The 16,141-nt window shown below is 43.1% G+C and overlaps 2 protein-coding genes across 10 annotated transcripts in view; one reads left to right on the forward strand and one right to left on the reverse strand.

The window, feature by feature from the left end:
* Positions 1 to 12,145, reverse strand: part of LOC128119800 (transmembrane protein 19) — a 68,682-nt gene extending 56,537 nt beyond the window's left edge. For 2 of the 8 annotated variants that reach the window (XM_052753394.1, XM_052753395.1), the window contains exons 1-2: positions 11,777 to 12,134; positions 4,427 to 4,622 (exon numbers count right to left, since the gene is read on the reverse strand). In XM_052753394.1, coding sequence (XP_052609354.1) covers positions 4,427 to 4,622; positions 11,777 to 11,847 — 267 coding nt within the window. In that variant the 5' untranslated portion in view covers positions 11,848 to 12,134. Of the gene's footprint in view, positions 1 to 423; positions 1,177 to 4,426; positions 4,623 to 9,679; positions 11,432 to 11,776 lie in introns of those variants that run through there. The other 6 variants (XM_052753393.1, XM_052753392.1, XR_008221684.1 and 3 more) reach the window with 5 other exon arrangements.
* A 353-nt stretch (positions 12,146 to 12,498) lies between these two features.
* Positions 12,499 to 16,141, forward strand: part of Zfc3h1 (zinc finger C3H1-type containing) — a 57,674-nt gene continuing 54,031 nt past the window's right edge. The window contains exon 1 of one of the 2 annotated variants that reach the window (XM_052753388.1): positions 12,499 to 13,464. In XM_052753388.1, the coding sequence (XP_052609348.1) occupies positions 12,534 to 13,464 (931 nt within the window). In that variant the 5' untranslated portion in view covers positions 12,499 to 12,533. The remainder of the gene's footprint in view (positions 13,465 to 16,141) is intronic. The other variant, XM_052753389.1, reaches the window with a different exon arrangement.

The following is a 16,141-nucleotide window of genomic DNA, read 5'->3' on the forward strand; positions in this document are numbered from 1 at the left end:
TGATGGAAATTCAGTATTTTTATTATAAAAAAGATAATATACACTTATAATTTTGTTAAAGTAAAAGCTACATCCTGAATTCTGCATTATTTTCTTAGAAGCTGAGTATAAATCACCAGTTTTTCCCAGTCTGAGGTAATTCAAGCCTCACCTAATTTGGAGTCTCGAAGGTATTTCACATTCAAAAATATTATTTTCAAATTATTTTACAACCTACTTTTAAACCCAATGTTCTCATAAGGAAGGCCATGATAAGCTTACTTTGACTGGTTAAAAAAAATACAAAAAGTTAAAAAAAAAAAAAAAAAAACTTGCCCTGTATCCCAGAGGTTTTATTCTATAGATTTTTCAACCACCATCCCAATAATTTAATTAATACAAAATCCAGTAGTTTTCAGTTCACATTTAATGATTAGCTCCTACCTTGCATGTTCTTTAGAACGTAATATCCCAACTTTGGTGTCGAATGTTTTCCTTATATGAACACATCATTGGTCATTCCTATTTGACAGCGGTTTACAAAGCAGAAACACCCTGCAAACGGTGTTTCCGAAGACATAATCCTCACGTAAGGCACTTCTGCTCGTTCTCAAAGTTGTCATTCAGGTTTTTCATCTTTCTTAGACTCAAGTCTCCGTAAGTCATGTAGTGATTGCTCCTTCAAGTAAAACTTTAAGTACTTGGTTTTAGTACAATTGCCGTTAAGTAGCATCGATGATAAGAATGGAAGGTGGGCATCAGGCTCTGGGAAGGAAAACGTGAATGCACATCTTCTTGTCTACTTTAGATTTAGAGACCTGGTAATGTTTTCTCTTGTTGATCTTGTTCAAGAAGTTTGAAATCTTCCAAAGGAAGACTGCTTAAGGCCGCTGGTAAAATGTGTTCTGAGATGCCCTTAGGGAGCATGTTACTGGCTTCTAGATTCTTCACAAAGCGCGTGGCTTTGACCCATCTTCGAGTTGCTCTGCGTTCCCTTTGCAGGCAAGTTTTCATCTTCCTTCTTAAGCTTGCTATTTCTTTTTCTAGTTTGATCATCCTCTTTTTCGCCTCCATAGGGTTCCTAAAGGCGTAACTGTGTTCAAGTAGAACTTGCTGACTACTGTCCGGCTTTAAATGACATGGTCCGGGCGGAGTAAAGCTGTCGCTTTTCTTCAAAAGATTCCGTGACTTGAGTTTCTGAGCCGAATAGAGAGTTCAATATAAATTATGGATATCACAAATAAGTAAACAGTGTCCAGTTTTGAGTAACACGGTATTTAAACTGCTCTTTTAAGAACTGCTTTTAAAGTTTAATGGGCAACACCACCATACTATCTCATGTAACCATGGCTTAAGTTTCTCAATAGATTGAATGAACTCTAGTCACCTCGTACTTTTCTGAGACAACTCTGGCTGTTCTGGAACTTGCTATGTAGACCAGGGCAGCTTTGAATTCAGAGATACACCTGCTTTGACCTCCTGAGTGCTGGGATTAAAGGCAGGTATGTGCTGCCATGCCTGGCTAGTTCCTTTTTTCTTATGTCCTTTCTCTACAGAGACATTAAAACATTGATTTAGAAATAATCAGTGGATTTTCAAAGAATCTTCCACATTATTCAATATGATTCTTTGGAGGCTTTAAACATCTTTTTCAATTCTTTTTACTAAGACCAAACTAGAATTTGTTTAGATATTTCGTTTATCTATGGCATTGATCTCCTTTTTGTTAAGTATTAGTCCCTCAATTTGATGAATAATTCAGACCTGGAATCTACTTAAACAAAAACTCACACCGGGCGGTGGTGGCACACGCCTTTAATGCCAGCACTTGGGAGGCAGAGGCAGGCAGATCTTTGTGAGTTCGAGGCCAGCCTGGTCTACAGAGAGAGATCCAGGAAAGGTGCCAAAGCTGCACAGAGAAACCCTGTCTCGAAAAACCTAAAAAAAAAAAAAAAAACAAACAAAACAAAACAAAAAAAAACCCCTCACAAATAGAGATATGTTCTCAGGCATCAAGTTCCCAAACAGATTTACTTATTAATTCTTCACACTAAATCTTCAAAGATTTAAAATCTGGCTAGGAATTTTTTTGTCCAAACCAGAAAGCTAAGGATCTTGTTCACTATACTCCAGAAACATTAAACAACTTATTGTTTTTCTATTGTGTCACATCTTCTTCTAATTGTCTTTCATTTATTAAATAAACATTCATTCAAGGTAGAATGGTGCACACACTGTGATCCCTGCATTCAGGAGGCTGAGGCAGGTGTGCCATAAATTTGAGGCTAGCCCAGAGCTACACAGTGAAACTGTCTCAGAAATGCCAAAATATAAAGAAAAAGAAAAAACAATTTTTCCATTTTGGAGGCAGAGGCAGGACAGCTAGTTCAAGAGTAGCTTGTAGGGCTGGAGGATAGCTCAATAGTTGAGCGCAATGGTTGCTCTTCCAAAAGACCCAGATTCAGTTTCCACCACTTATATGGTGGCTAGCAACTGGTCGGGACTCCATTTGTCCAGGAGATCCAAGGTCCTCTTCTGGTCTCCACAGGCACCAGGTATACTTGTGGTACAGATATACACTCAAGCAAAATAACAATACACACAAAATAAACCTTAAAAACAAAAAGAGGAATAGCTTGGGCTAGAGTTTGAAGCTAGATTGGGCTACCTCAATAGCAAGATTGTCTCTCCAAACAAACAAACAAACAAAAAAACCAAAAACAAAGCAAAGCAAAATCCAACCCAACCACTTACTGAACCATTAATTCCTAGGGAAATAATGTTGAATAAATTATAGTTCCTACTATCATAAAACCTACAGCTGGCCTCTCTTCATAGAGAAATGGCACAGTCTCCCTTTGCTTTTCATTTTTTCAACATCTAACAGATTGTGGCATAATGAAAAGTTTAATGGTTATTGGATAATAAATGATCAAAATGTCAGAAATACGGTTCCTTCTTTCCTTTTCTTGAGAGAATGCCTCACATAGCCCTTGTTGGTGTCGACTTTTCTATGCAGCAGCTGAACTGCTCCTCCTGCCTCTGCCTCCTGAGTACTGGAATTACAAATGTGCATTCCCTGTGCCAGTTGATGGCACATTTCAATTTCAATATTTGAGTGCATACTCGGGGTCAGGTACTCTTTGAGGTGCTCAAATTTGGAAGATTTAGAAATAAGAAAGCCCTTGATGTCCTGTAGCTTTTCTAACATCTGCAGCAGCAGCAGCAGCAGCAGCAGCAGCAGCAGCAGCAATATAGAACCTTCTCACCCATTAAAACATTAACTCATGTCCACTTCCAAATGTCACAGTTAAACAATAGCCTTTTCTTTCTCAGTGGGAAGACACCCCTTTTCCAAACCCTCTGCGTTTTCTACCTTTCCCTTTCTTTAGGTGACTTTCTTGGTTTTTCTTCTCTAATCAGATCTACCTAATCACACTAATGTTTCCTTCTTTCTCCTTTGTCTCTTTCCTCTGGTGCTGGGCATCACTTTGGACACACTCCACCACAGAGCTGTATTCACAGTCTTAAACCAAGCGGTTCTGTTTGTTTGTTTGGTTTTTGAGACAGGGTCTTAGAATGTAGCTCTGGTTGCCCTGGAACTCAGTACGCAGACCTGGTTGGCCTCTAACTCACAGAGCTCCAAATATTTCTGCCTCTGAGTGTTGGGATTAAGGATATGCACCACCAGCCTGGCTTAAACTTGTTTTAACTCATTCCCCCTGTACCTAATTCTCTCTTTTCTTTCAAATAAATCAACATTTCATAGTTTCTTACTCATCTCTCAAGCCCCTGGCTTTAGTTTTATCATCTACTTAAATTTCCATATGCATGGTCAAAAACCTCCTCCAGTGTTCCAAACTCCTAAGGCCTCCGTCCTAAACGGAATGAGCTCTTTAGTTTCTTATAAAGGCTCAACCTGAACCACCATCTCTTGGCATAACTGAATGTGTTCTTTAAGTACTGATTAGCACATCACCTGTCATCTTAAAATCAGAGCAGAGTGACTCTGAAGGTTTCATTACTAATCCTTTCTCTTTTTGCCAATGGTACATTTACTGATAATGACCAACAATTTTTAGTTATGTAAGGCTGCAATTCTGGTCAAGCACCCTATATGCAAAGTGCCTGGGACCACAAGTGTTTCATACTGTGAGGATTTGCATAGATTTTTTTTTTTAACCTGCTGAGCATCCTTAATTTTGGACATCTAGAAGTCCAATGTCTGAAATGTGTTTGGACTTCACAGGGGAAACAAAATCGGAGTCCGGCGACCTGTGTTCCAATTCTAGCCTGTACCTTTACTGCACAAGAGTGGAAGCTCTACAGCTGTTTTGAGGTGTGTCATTACACACTTATTTTAGCACAATGTGAAGTGCTCACTCGCACAAACAAAAAGTAATAGGAGCCAAGACATGGTGTAGGAAAGGAGAGTGACATCACCTACCATAGACTTTATATGGGTACAAAAATCAAAAATGGTTGGAACGGCATCCATTTTAAGTCGTCGAGTTTGGCCTGTTAGATCAAAACAGGAGGCTTCAAAGTGCTTTGAACAAAGAAAAGTGTGTTTTCCTGGCACAAAATTTTTGCGCCTAACCAGGCGAACCCATTCTCTTCTTCTTTTAGGATCCAAAGGAAACCTTAAAACAAGCAAACAAAAGGCAACTCAAATTCCAGCTGTGCTATTGTTGTTGTACTTAATAGTTCAACGTAAAAGTCCCTCGTTTATGTAAAAAATTACACAATCTCCAGATGCCAATTTATAATAGTTTTTACGTTATAAAAAATGAGTGAAGAACTAACTAGTAGGTTTACTTTTCCAGACTTTAAAAAGAGGCATTCCTTCCAACCTAGCCCTTAGCAAGGGCAATAACTGAAGTACAAATAAGACTCTTATACAGAATGATCACAAGCAGGAGTAATTTCACGATGCTTTTATCTGCTGCTGCAACAAATATATCTGGTATGTTAAGGATTAAATTTTAACAAGAAAAATCTGGGCAAATACACTCCTTTCTGTCTTCCCTACATTTCACCATTGTTTTATACGCTTTCCATTAAAATTTCCAGTGGTACAAGTTATATATTTTCAAAGACAATTTTGTGTGTGTGTGTGTGTGTGTGTGTGTGTGTGTGTGTGTGTGCATGCATACAGAGGTGTGTGTGTGTGTGTGTGCGCACGCGCGCACCCATGTGCAGGCAAGTATGTGGAGGTCAGAAAACAACTTTTGGGGAATTCTCTCTTTCCACCATGGGTTCTGGACATGGAACTCAGTTTCTAAGGCTTGTATGGCAATAATATGCTGAGCCGTCTTGCTGGCTCCAAAGTTGTAAGTTTCTTGAGGAAAGCAATTATTATTATTTATCTGTTTATCTGTTTATATGTTGACCATGCCTTGTAAACAATAAGAACTCAACAAAAAATTGATATATTAATACAAATACAGAATATATTAAAAAATCCTGGAGCTATGGAGAATAACAGAAAACAAAAAAGATAGGTGATCTGTAAGCTATCCTTTTCCTTTTATATTTATTTCAAATACAAAAGATACATCCATCCAACACAAATATAAAGGGCTGTTTTTGAAAATTCTAATAATTCTAGCTTTGTTAGTTGACTTGGAAACGTAAGAATAAACATCCACACATAGTTAAATTTCAATTACAATTCTTTTGTTTTCTTTTTCATTTAGGGCCAGTGCGATGACTCATTAGGTAAGAACATTTACCACGGAACCTCATAACCTGAGTTTGATTTCCTGGACCCACATGGTGGAAGGAGGAAAAACCAACTCCCACAAGTTGTGTCCTCTTCACAGGCAGGCCATGGCATATACACACACACAGTCTTTCTCTCTCAAAGACAGACAATAAGTATATGAATGTTCAAAAGATCCCTTTGGTACCATATGTATGTGATATATGTGTGTGGGCATGTGTGCCAGCTTGCAAATGTGAGGCCAAGCTGGTGGAGCTGGTTTTCCCCTTCAACCTTGGCATGGGCTCTGGGATCAAATTCAGATTGCGATGCATGCAAGTGTCTTTGCTCGATGGCCATTCTGCCAGCTTCTAAATCTTCTTTAGTTTGATCACTATATCCTTTATATGTACTAATTTGTGTTTAAGAAAATAAAATAAAATCCATGTGAGACCATGTGGTGCAGAAGGCTTATCACATGTATGGAATTAGATTTCCACACATTGCCAGTGACGAGGAGCAGAAATGAAAGCCCAGATTTACTCTAAATATCCTTCCTCACAACAGACATGCCCTGAAGATTTGCTCTCACTCCACAGTTCATAATATTTTTAATTTCATTAGAAGATGTTTTCTGATAAACTTACCAACCTTGTTTAGTTCTGTCCCCTCTGCCCTCTGAGCTCTTTGAGACAGGTCCTACCTATCTAACCCAGGCTGGACTGCAGCACACTATTGTAGTCCAGGGCTAACCTAAAACTGCAGCCAACCTGCCTCGACTTTCAAGTGGTGGGATTACGTGAGTGAGCAGCTGCATCTGACTTAACACTTACCTCCTAACCTGTTCTCATTTCAAAGAACTCTTATCTCATTTAATGGTTTGTCAAACCTAGTTAAGTGTATATTTAATTTTACTAGGGAATTAGTAAAGATGAGCAGTAAGTATTATTTGGGGGTTCATTGGCTTCCACCTTGTGTGCTGGGATGATGGGCCTGTACCACCACAGTTGGCTTTTAAAGCATTTTTATTTTTATTTTTAATTTTTTTGGTTTTTTTCGAGACAGGGTTTGGTACCTGTCCTGGATCTCGCTCTGTAGCCCAGGCTGGCCTCGAACTCACAGAGATCTGTCTGGCTCTGCCTCCTGAGTGCTGGGATTAAAGGCATGCGTCACCTCCCCCCCCCCCCCCCCCCCCGGCTTTTAAAGCATTATTTTTAATTATGCTTTACGGGTGTTGTATTTTGTTTCTGAGACTCCAATGTCACCGTGTTGACAACAAACTATGTAGCTGAGGATGACCTTGACCTCCTGTGGATTACAGGCCTATGCAACGTTGCCTGGGCCTTGAATATATTATTTGGATTTTTCACAGTATATTTTAAGGATAGATGTATCTCACTGGCTAAATTTAAATAATAGAAAACATCTTACAAATATTAACAAATTCACATGGTGGTAACAGATGGATATATTCTTGTCCACACAACACACCCAGGTTTTTTTGTTTTTGTTTTTGTTTTTTGAGACAGGATTTCTCTGTGTAGCTTTGCGCCTCTCCTGGAACTCACTCTGTAGCCCAGGCTGGCCTCAAACTCACAGAGATCTGCCTGTCTCTGCCTCCCAAGCGCTGGGATTAAAGGCGTGCACCACTACTGCCCAGCCACCCAGAGTTTTATAAACATTTACATTTTGTAAAAATCACTCAATAGTTTGAGTGATGCTATTTTGCTTGCATTTTAAATAACTGGTTGAATACCTCTAACATTCTTAGGCACTGTGGACATGGTGGTTAAAAAAAAAAGCCTACCCTCTGAGTGTATACCATATTGAGAAGGTAAAGAGTCACACAGTCCTAACATATTAGCAGACTGGCTGAGAACATTGTTATTGGACAACCAAGCTAGTTCCTTGGCACAATATCTGGACACAACAGGCAAATTTACTTAACTTTTTTAGAGCCTCTGTTTTGGAGTTAGTGGTGCTAGGATCAAAACCAGGGTCTCACACATACTAAATAAGTAACCACCATTGATGAGGTACATTCCCAGCCCTAGGTATTTTATTTCTACTATCTATATGTAAGGGAGAAATGCTTCTAAGGGGTAAGAAGATAGCTCTGGTGGATCCCTGTGTCAGTGACCATTTGGAAAGTTTCAGGTCAATGAGAGACCGTCTCAGACCAAAAAAAAAAAAAAAAAAAGTGCCTGAAGAACAACAGCGGGAGGTTGGCTTGGTCTCCATGTGCATGTCTTCAAATTCGAATACCTACACATATTTCTTTTAAAGATTAGAACATGTAAATGCTTAGCTTAGTGGCACAGTAGGTCTTTTGTAAAGGAGTAAGTATGGAGCTGTATGGAGCAGGACATGCTGACTTATTTAGAAGGCCCTACGAAAGGACCTTAAGTGGGAGTAGTTAAGTTATAGGAATATCTCGGGAGCAGGACATGAAATAAACATAGAGGCCTTCTATGTCGAAAATATTGCAATACATTCCAAGTGTCATTGACAAGCCAAAAGGGGCAGAACTGCATGACAACAGAATCAGCTGTTAAATACAACCATTATTAAAGACTAATTTCCTAACATTTACTAATAACTTTTTTTTAAAGATTCATTTTTAATCATGTGTGTTTGTGCGGATATGTACACACAAACCCAGGGACCCAAGGAGGCCACAAGTTAGATCCCTTGGAGCTGGAGTTACAGATTGAGCTGCCTGATTCAGGTGTTGGGAAATGAACCTGGGTGCTCTGGAAGGGCAGTACACATTCTCAGCTGCTGAGCCTTCTCTCCAGCCTCAATTTCTATTTTTAAAGTTATTTATGTCTACTGCATCTGTATGGTAGACCCACGATCAATTAGTGTGATATTGTACATCTCTTCTTATCTCCACAATCAGTCATGTCATATCGGTGGCTTGAAACCAAGCTTGGTGAGAGTAAATGCACCTTAGAAACTGGGCAAATACTACAGATTGGGGCTTTCTCCCTTTCATGGACTGACAATTGGTAATACGGAGCTATAGACCATTGATTATAGAAGGGTGGTTAGAAGTGCATGAACCAGTAAACCAGTTAAGATGCTGTTACAATATCCAGTCAAGAGGGAATAGTGATACATCAAGTTGGATTGCTCCCAACTTGTTGGGTGGATAGTATTTCATTTACTGAAAAGGGAAATACGGGAATGAATATATTTGCTGGATGGCAGTTCACTACTGATATTGGGACTGGCAGAGGACCAGGGAAATAGTATACATTTACAGTCTTTTACTCACTAGAGATAAGGACTCTTATTGTTTTGGGAATCTAAACATAGATCACAGGTGGGACAAACACAGGTGAATCATTTGGGTAAGAGAATAGGAAGAGATTAAAACAAAGGAACCCAAAGGACAAAATTCATAAAACTACTGACAAATTTAAAAGTGGAAATTATTTCACTAAGTAAAAAAGATCACATCATTAAAAATGAGACACACAGGTCATGTTCACAGAGGCAATTTTAGAAGGTTATGAAGGAGATGTAGATTGGAGTAGGTTAAGAAGTATAAAAAATTGAAAACAAATTTAGGCAACAATTTTAAAAATGACTTTTATTTTGTATGTGTACATGCCTGAATGTATCTATGTGGGCAAGAGCCCAAGGAAGTCAGAAGAGGGGTTGGATCCCCTGGGTCTAGTTTGTGAGCTGCCACGTGTGTGCTGGGAACCGAACCCAGGTCCTCAGCAAGAACAGTAAGCACTTTAACCCATTAGCCATCTCTCCAGCCCCTAGGCAACACAATTTGTGCAGATGGATAAAGGCATGGTCGCACATGTCTTTAAGGCAGGGCAGAGAGATCTCTGTGCGTTTAAGGCCAACCTGGTCTACATAGTGAGACACACACCCACACGCGCACACAGTGTCTGAGTCCTACAAGAGAAGTTAAATACTATTTGCATTTATAAAAACAGGAATATATTTTTATTATAATGCTATTCTAAAACTCACGTGTTTGTTTGCTTTGTTGTGTTTGGAGACAGGGCCTTATCTTGTAGCCAGGCCTCAAATTCATCCTGTAACTCAGGCTGGCTTTGAACTCATGGTGATCCTTCTACCTACTCCCATGTGCATGGAATACAGGAATGTGCCTGCTTAGCAATTATAAAGACTTACATCTCTAAGGCTATCATAAAAATGCTAGTTTCATATTAGATGAACAGTATTAGACACTGCGCTTTTCTTTATTTTTTTTTCCTTGACCCAGAGTTTTATTTTGTGCTCCAGACAGGCCTCGAACTTGAGGTGGATCCTCCTGGCTCAGCCTCCTATATTCTAAGATTATAGCCTTGAGCCACCATACCCCGCTCTCCACTGTACATCACTTCAACATTGCTTTTAGTGGCTAGACTCCTCCCTTTCATCTTCCACACCAGATCACCACACCCAATAAATTCTCCTCCAACATCTCTCAACATCTGTCTGCTTCTCTCCACCGTCACCGCCAACAGCATCCTATTCTGGAGCACTGAATGGATTCCCTACGTTCATGTAAATAGTATTCTGAGAACGGGTCTGTGTACCTCAGGTTGGCCTCTGATTAATGACACCCAGCCTCTTTCTTCTCATTTCTGAGATTACAGACATGTATCACCACACAGGCTTGGGCTCCCTTTTGTCATAGCTTCCTATTTTCTTCTTATTCACCTCTCTCACTTCCTCTCATTCAGTGCTCCCGTGCCCACAACTAAGCAGCAGTATTCAGTTCAGCTGCCATCCCTGTGATGGCAATAGCAGATAAATTAACGTTCCACAATAGGCTCCTTCCTTATCAAATCCATCTCTGGTGACGCTGTGAGTATCACTCTTAACTCTACGCTGCAGCCAGAAGGCTTTTGATTATGTAACTCTAATCATGCCAGTCTTTCCTTCTTCAGGGCTTCTCAAGTACTCTTGGGACAAAACAGAAACCGCATTAGTACAGAGGACCACACCTATGTCATCCTCTGGTCTCATTTGACACGTCACCTCTTTGGTGAAGTGTCCTTTGCCTTTCCAAGGCTAAATTAGGTCTCTTTGAATGTCTTTTCTGTGGCACTCAACTGTAATTATGTCTCACTCCTCTATTCAATTCTAAAGTCCCCGAGGGTAAGAACTTTCTCCATCATTAGCATAATGTCAGGCAATTAGGGACCTGGTGTACATCAGCTGTGCGAATGAATAAAGCATTATATTTGCATGAAGTAGTTTTAAAACAAACATCAGAAGGATTTTTTTAAGGGGCAGCTTTTAGTCAGGGGATGCACTTAGTAATAGTGAGGTAGGGAGACGAACAAAGATATTTTCTATATTCTAAGATCACAATTTATATGGTGGGACATATAAAAATCAGAACTGTTTTCACTTAAGTTTTTAGTATTTCTTTTCTTCAGGAAGGTGGCAGTTCTTGAAGGAAAGAGGAGCATTTCCTGAGTACCTATTGCAGAGTTTAACTTAAACAGAACGTTAGGTTCATTTTATGATTCTGTTCAAGAGAAAGCTTTTGTTTGCGCTTTGGTAAACACCGCTGAATTACACGGCCGTCAGCGATGACTCAGTTCCTCGGCAGTTAGTGTGTGTGCCTATTAGAAACCTTGCCCACGTCAACTCAGCTAGCGAACATTTCCTAATTTTAACTCGGACACAGGAGGCTTTTAACGTGATTTGTTGGCTTGAACGGGAAGTGATCTTTCCCGTATGGCGTCATTCGTCTCAAGGCATGGTCTAAGATACAAAAATAAAAGCGGAGAAAATAAAGGTATGCCCATCACTTTTTAACGTAAGCGGTCTCATTCACAAGAATCCGGATTTCTTGTCGGAAATCGGAGAAAACTTTCCCGGGAGAGGGAGAAAAAGGGTTTCCAGCTGCGCGGACACCCCCCCCCCCCCCCACACACACAAAAGGACACACAAGTGATGTCCCCCCTGCTATTCTTAGCAGCCGGGCGAGTGACTCACGGCGGAGGACCTCGGTTCCCCGGGACGCGGCCGGTCCTCAGCCCGGTTCGAAGCGCCCCCCCCCACCCCCGCCCCCGGTCTCCGTCACCCCCGCTCCCTCGCCCAGGTTACCTGTGGAAGCTGACGTTAATGTGCTTGTCGTAGGTCGCAGCACAGCCCGCCGCGGCGCAATTGGTCGGCATTTCCCCCGGCCCCTCATCCGGCGCTCCCTGACGCCACTTCTCCGGCGCGCAGCCCGCCGCGGTCGCCGCGCAAAAAAAAAAAAAAAAAAAAAAAAAAGGCACGCCGACCAGGCGACGACGAGGCGCAGCAGCAGCAGCGATCGAGCTCGGTGCCAGGGGCGCCGCGTGGGGAGAGGGGGCGTGCACACGACCGGGGTGGGCCCACTCCCCTCGTTCTTTATTAATAATGTGGCCGGTGTGGGTCCGCAGAGCTCCCGGGGCAGACGCTCGCCTTCACCAACATGGCGGCCACGCCCGCTCGCCCTCCTCCCCCCCCCCCCCCACTGCGCCCACCCCCCGGGGTCCCAAAGAGAGGAGGTAGGCTTGAGTCTCAGATCGGGGCGCCCGAGCCAGGAGGCGATGGCAGGTGTCTGGCCCACCAACGAAGGACACTGAACAAACTCAGCTCTGCGACTCTAAGAGCAGGGCCCGCTACCCGGACAGGGATGCCAGGGGACAGTTAAGTCCGCGGAGGGAGGACGGCGTGGGGGTGGGGTGGGGGGGGAGCAACCAAGGGCGAAGCCTTGCGCCAGAGGGGACTACACATCCCAGCGAGCACCGCGCCCGTCGCGCTCTCCCCGTTCCCCCTCCCCTCTCCCCGTCCTCGCGAGACTCGGAAGCCGCCCCCTTCCGGCGTGCCGCCGGAAATGACGATCGGGACACGGCCTCCTCCACGGCTCCTTTCTCGCGAGGCGGAAGAGCAGCAAGGGGGCGCTAGGAGAGGGAACTGGCTTGAGCGACGGTCCGGCGAGCGAGCGAGCGAGCGATCTGGGGTGCGGGGAAGTTGGGGAGCAGAACCTGCTCGGCGTCCGAGCACGGGAAGGCCGCGCCTGCCGGGCCCGTTAGGAACCGAGGGGAGAGGAGCAAGGGGAAGGCAGCGGGCGGGCGGGTCCCCGGACAGAGGGCTCAGGGGGTGCGAACGGCGCTGCTCCCCCCCCCCCCAACCCCACCACCCCCGGATGGCGACCGCTGATACTTCGACCCCGGCCTCTAGCGGCCTCTCCCCGAAGGAAGAAGGGGAGCTTGAAGATGGGGAGATCAGCGACGACGATAACAACAGCCAGATCCGGAGCCGGAGCAGCAGCACCAGCAGTAGCGGCGGCGGCGGCGGGTTGTTACCGTACCCGCGGCGGAGGCCTCCTCACCCGCCCCGGGGCGGTGGATCCGGGGGAGGCGGCGGCGGCGGCGGCGGCTCGTCGTCGTCCTCGTCTTCATCTCAGCAGCAGCTGAGGAATTTCTCACGCTCGCGGCACCCGTCTGAGCGGGGCCACCTCAGGGGACCCAGCAGCTACCGACCCAAAGAACCGTTCCGGACTCATCCGCCCCCGGTGCGGATGCCTTCGGGCTCCCTGTCGGAGAGCAGCCCCCGACCGTCCTTCTGGGAGCGCAGCCACATCGCTCTGGACCGTTTCCGCTTTCGAGGCAGGCCTTACCGGGGTGGGAGTCGGTGGAGTCGGGGGCGAGGAGTGGGGGAGCGAGGAGGCAAGCCGGGGTGCAGACCTCCCCTGGGAGGAGGCGCGGGATCCGGATTCGGCAGCAGTCAGAGTTGGCGAGAACCCTCTCCGCCTCGCAAGAGCTGTATCCTTAACGTGGCGGTCTGCCCTGGGTGTGTCGCCGGAGCTCCCTTGGGCGTCACGGCTCGGTCCCCGAGTTTAACTTTTCAGAACCACGTATTTGTCTCTGTGTTCGTCGGCAGTTGTCATGTGCCACCCACTCCACCGCTGTTTTCTCAGATTGCTTTATTATTGGATGGACCGCTTTCGAACATGAGTGTGTCATGGATTCGGGTCAGCTAGGGAAATCAAGTACAATCTAGGGTTTTAACGGAATACCAGCAGCCCAGATTTCATTAGCATTTGCTTTTTTTTTTTTTTTTGCTAGCACCGGAATTTCGTGTTTTATGGGAAATTCACTTAGGTTATTAGGGGAAAGAAATACTCATAACATCTTGAGGAATCCTGTTACTTATCGTTCATCCTGACTTTAGACTTCGTTGAGTTTTCCTCTGTAATTTTACCGTTCTTGTGAATTTTTTTCTTACTCTTCTAGAGTTATTCGTTCTCATTGCTGCCTTTTAAAGTGTGTGTATGCAGACCCTTTTCTTTTTTTAACCAGTTTTAATAATTCTGATCTTTTAAATTCATACATAGTTTGGAAAGCTGTATGCATTAGGTTCACTTTCGGGCTTTATATCTGTTCTACGTGTATAGATAGAGAAAGATGAACTTACCAGCACTTTCATTTAGTGTGTTAGAAAGGGAGGGATGTGTAGTGTATGGACAAGCTGGGAAGAAAAACAGTCAATTTCCTAATTTTTGCTCCCTCTAACATTATTGGGTTATCTTTAACATTACCAAGTTTACTCGGGATTTATGTTAAGAGATTAATCGTCCAAAGCGTTTGTGTTTTACGATGGGTTTATACCTCTGGACTTTTACTAATTGTTTAGGATAGGTTTACTAAGCACTTTTATTACTAGCTATAATTCCCATGATGTAATAATTATTTAATATATTTTCTATAAAATTTACATACGACACTTAATTGGAACATACTCAGAATTGTATTTATGAAGCACTTTAGGCTATAGGCGTTTTCTAGCTGTCATGATATGAATGGGCAAGGGGTATTTAGAGAAACAACAGATTTTGACTCCTGTACCCTGAGAAAGCTTTTACTTCTGTCACCTGACACTGGTTTGGAAGCATCTCAAGATTGTGTTGGAGAAACATCACAGGTAGGTAATCTTTTAAAACACAGTGAATGTTCTTTCATGAAGATCAGAAAACCTTTGCCCATGATTATATGCAAACATGAGCCATCCATGATTTTTTGCTCTCTGGATTAAAAAACAAAGGATATCCAAATACATAAACATGTTTTTAAGCTTACACAGATGAAACTTGTAATTCGGGTTGGAGAAACAAATGAAAATAGAATTTAGTAAAAAACATCAAATTGAAGACAAAAGTACTGTGGCAGTTGGATGGTTTCCTTAGTTCCTCCGCTTTAGAAAAGGTGGTGGCTAGGCTTGCCTGCCTCTTTCCTCCATGTTTTTTTCTGGTTACTTGCTGCTGTTGGGGGTTGTGCATAGACTAGATTTTAAGTACTTATTGCCAGAAGTATAGGGAAGGGCGGGGCGGTGGTAGCGCATGCCTGTAATCCCAGCAGAGGCAGGGGGATCTCTGTGAGTTTCATACCAGCCTGGTCTGTAGTCCAGCCTACAAAGCAACGTCCAGGACAGCCAGAGCTGTTAAACAGAGAAACCCTGTCTAGAAAAACCGTTAAAAAAGAACTGAAACAGAATCTGGTCCATTCTGTTTTTTTTTTTAAGTTGCAAGTAATATATCCTAATTATGTTTAAAAAAAATAGACAAAAAATTATACTCAAGCTATTTCATTTCTAAATCAGTTGCGTCAGAATTGCCCTCTTTTTAGGCAATATTTGTAACGTAGCCTTTTTGTTTGTTTGTTTGTTTTTGTTTTGCTTTTTTGTTTTTCGTTTTTTGTGTAGTTCTGGTGCTTGTCCTGGATCTTGCTCTGTAGACCAGGCTGGCCTCGAACTTATAGAGATCCACCTGGCTCTGCCTCCCAAGTGCTGGGATTAAAGATATTCGCCACCACTGCCCGGCTGTAAAGTAGCCATTTTTATAATCACAGTGGACATAGGAATTAAGCTGAGCAGGATACTGATATTAAAGGAATGTGGATGGCGCTTTGTGTTCAAGTTTTATTTGCTTGCATTACGTTTTTCCTTCTCAAGTTCTTATTAGGAACTCTACCTCTAGTGTGGTTTACTAATAATTTCGTGAAAACAATAATGCAGACAATCAAACCAAGCATCTTGTTCTTAAAGTGCAGTATCTGAAAACAATCAGCAAAATAGCTGATTTCTGAAAAGCTGTCAGAGAAATCAAAATCACAGAAGCACACTGGGTATTTACCTACACTCTTTAGACAGGGTCTCTCTCTGTAGCTTTGGAGCCTGTCCTGGAACTTACTTTGTAGACCAGGCTGGCCTCGAACTCACAGAGATCCGCTTGGCTCTGCCTTCCGAGTGCTGGGATTAAAGGCACTGGCCACCACTGCCTGGCCTGTCTCAGTTTGTTTGTTTGTTTATTTTGTAAGACAGGGTCTTGTGTAGCATAGGCTACCTCAGGACTCCTCATCTCCTGTCTCAGCCTCCTCAGAGTTAGGATAGACATTTTGTCAGTCTTTGTTAGTGTTAAGTCTCCCTGTATAACTACCATTTTAA

Source organism: Peromyscus californicus, unplaced genomic scaffold (assembly GCF_007827085.1).
Source record: "Peromyscus californicus insignis strain IS unplaced genomic scaffold, ASM782708v3 Scaffold_24__1_contigs__length_46423439, whole genome shotgun sequence".
In the NCBI taxonomy this organism is placed as follows: domain Eukaryota; kingdom Metazoa; phylum Chordata; class Mammalia; order Rodentia; family Cricetidae; genus Peromyscus; species Peromyscus californicus.